General features: G+C 35.9%; 1 protein-coding gene across 1 annotated transcript; it reads right to left on the reverse strand.

Annotated features, from left to right (window-relative positions):
* Nucleotides 1-490: 490 nt before the first annotated feature.
* LOC105762958 (acetylserotonin O-methyltransferase) lies at nucleotides 491-1,838 on the reverse strand. Its single transcript, XM_012580957.2, has 2 exons — nucleotides 1,044-1,838; nucleotides 491-969 (listed from the first exon to the last, which is right to left on the reverse strand). Exons 1-2 carry the CDS (start codon nucleotides 1,803-1,805, stop codon nucleotides 673-675), a joined length of 1,059 nt encoding a protein of 352 aa, XP_012436411.1. The 5' UTR covers nucleotides 1,806-1,838; the 3' UTR covers nucleotides 491-672.
* Between the last annotated feature and the right edge of the window lie 1,092 nt (nucleotides 1,839-2,930).

Genomic DNA, 2,930 nt, shown 5'->3' on the forward strand with positions numbered 1-2,930 from the left:
ATATTAACATTTGCAACATTTTTATTAGTTTTTTTAATAAGAAAAAGAAAAAAGTACCATCATAATAATATAACTTATTTAAAATATTAGTGTTTAGTTATTTTTTTAGTTATATTTTTACTAAATTAGTTTCTAGTTAAGTCGTTACACCAACTCGTTTAGTATCAACTAGTGTTGTTTGAATCGGACCAGACCGACAGGGAGACCTGTTTAGAAAGTGCTTTGAACTGGTTAGACTAAGAAACAGTATAAATTGATTGAACCGGCTAAAAAGGTGGTTGAACCGACGGTTGGTTTGATAAATTTGACTGCAGGTCAGGGTTAAAAAACATTGATACTGATATCATTGTCAAATCATGAATACCTTAATTCGAGAGTGTTGATTAAAAGTTAGAAGGGAATATAAATACTATGTTTCTTTAGCTTCTTATTTGTCTCTTTATTTGGGGGGAGCGGGGACATTAGAGAATTATATAAAGATTGAAGTCAATTAAAGGGAACAACCAGTGCAAGCCAAACTAGTAATTAACAGAAGGAAAAACAAAATTACATATTTCCCACAACAGATCTCATATGGTTTGGCCAATAAAAGACCCGACAGGATTCAAGGTTTAATAGTAAAAGAAGCCATTTATTAACCCAAAGTTAAAAGAAGCAGGCAAGGTGGAATTTCTAAATATAAGCTTCAATGATAGATTGAACAGCATGAATAGGTTTTACATTGATTCTGGTGAATCCAGCCTCTCCAAGAACATACTTCCATTCCTTTAAGGTCCTTTCTTTGCCTTTGTTAGTATGTGCCATCATCACCATGTCTAACATCAACCCCACAAATTCTAGCTTGTCATTTTCATCTTCTTCAAGCACAGATTCAACAATTATGACCTTCCCTTTGTCTTGTGGGATGGCTTCTCTACATTTCTTTAGGATTTGTATGCATTCCTCATCATCCCAGTCATGCAACACCCACTGTAATTCACAAATAGGTAGATTTGTCATATTCAAATATAATTGGTAAAGGAAACAAAGCTTTCATTACTAACCATAAAGAAAGCAGCGTCTGCCCTTGGGACACACTCGAACATGTCTCCTCCTACGTATTCGATGCCATCGACTTTCGGGGCAACGGCAACAACATGGGGAAGATCGAAGTTGATGCCATGCATCCAAGGGAATTCCTTTACCAACATAGATAAAGCAGTCCCATTGCCTCCACCAACATCAACCAAACTTTTAATGCCATCAAACACTTGAGGACATCCTTCGATTAAGGCACGCACCGCCACTCTAGCATCGCAAGCCATTGCTTCGTCTATGAGTTTGCTATGTCCAGGGTTCTCCTCTGCATAGCTCCATACATCCTTCCCGTGTGCCGTCTCAAACGGTGAATTCCCACTGTCAAGGACACGAGCACTTAGACTATGCCATGGTGCTAACATAACAGGGCTGCTCTCTAGTAAAATGAAGGCCGCCATGCTCCTTTCGCCATGTCGAATCAATCGACGAGACAAAGGCGTCAGTGCAAAACCAATGGAATCTTGAGTTACGGGCTCCTCTTTGAATATTTGGTAGTGGACCAAGAACCTCAAAATACGATAAAGACGAGGTGGTTCACATTTAAGGGTAGTGGTTAGCTGAGAGAGTGTCATGGGGCTCCCATGCTTGTCAATTGCATCAGCAATCCCAAGCTCAATGGCACATTTAACTACTGCTATCTTAGCATAACCAAATACATAATTCCAAATCTCTACTTCTGCTTTCTCATCTTCATCTTCTTTCTTTCCTCTCACTTTTATATCTCCCATCTCAGTGCTTCTTTCTTTGAAAACTTAGAAAACCCAAACCCAAATCTTGGTGAAGAAAGCCTTTGTTGAAGCTCCATTATATAGGAGCAAAAGGGTTACCTACGTGGGAATTTTTAAACAAAGTATTTTTTTTTAAAATAATTACAGATTCTAACACTAGTCAAATTGAAATAAGATTCAAATAAATCATTTCTAGCAAAGATAAATTAAAATTTCTTATTAAGTACTTTTGGTAATATAATATTTTCTTTAAGATCTTAACAGATCTAGTGACGGCTGATTACTTGCCATTATACTGTAGGCCCGGCCTGACAGCCCGCCCAAAATATGAGAGGGTTCAGGTAAAAATATAGGCCCGAAATATAGGTTTGGGCAAAAAATGAGGCTCGTTTGGCCTAGTCTCGGGCAAAACTTTTTTGGCCCAGACCCGGCTCGACCCGAATATAATAAATATATATATATATATTTAAAAAAATTCTCATTTCTCCTCCCCTTTTCCCATTTCCCATTTCCCTAAGCCCGTAAAAATCCCTAAGCCCTTCCCTCCTCCCTTTTTTTATTTTTATTTTAAAATTTTTAATTTTTATATTTCAAATTTTAAAATTTAATTTTAATTATTAGTATTGTTAAATTTGTTGATATAATATTTCATGGGCAAGGGTTCTACTCTAAAATAAAAATAGAAAATTTTTTTTAACTCTTTATAATTTATAAGATTTTAAAATAGTAATGGTAAAATTACACTTTGCCCCTCAAATGAAAAAAAAATTAATTTAATCTTTTAAAAATTATAAAAATATAGGCTATTCAAATTGTAAAATCATGTTTTTCTATCATAAAAAAATGGACCAGACCAAGCCGGGCTCGGGCTTAATATTCCCCCGGGCCGTGCCTTGACAAAACTTCAGGCTCATATTTTGGGCCGGGCCCAAGCCTAAGAAGCGTACTAAATTTTTTAAGCCCGACCCGGCCCATGATCACCTCTAGTTTATTGTCGTTTATTTGCAAACAGTACATAGATTATTTTGTGATGATCATATTTAACGTCTTGTTTATCATGTGATTTGAACTTTTCTTGATTTTTCAGTTTATATGGTATAATAATAGCATTACTGCAACCTGTCT

The sequence above is a fragment of the Gossypium raimondii genome, chromosome 12, assembly GCF_025698545.1.
Source record: "Gossypium raimondii isolate GPD5lz chromosome 12, ASM2569854v1, whole genome shotgun sequence".
Lineage (NCBI taxonomy): Eukaryota > Viridiplantae > Streptophyta > Magnoliopsida > Malvales > Malvaceae > Gossypium > Gossypium raimondii.

Bases quoted from the DNA above. Each gene is read 5' to 3' on its own strand.
- LOC105762958 (XM_012580957.2), bottom strand. From the start codon at position 1,805: ATGGGAGATATAAAAGTGAGAGGAAAGAAAGAAGATGAAGATGAGAAA. The intron at 970-1,043 runs GTTAGTAATGAA...TGTGAATTACAG, and splicing joins CAGACGCTGCTTTCTTTATG to TGGGTGTTGCATGACTGGGA.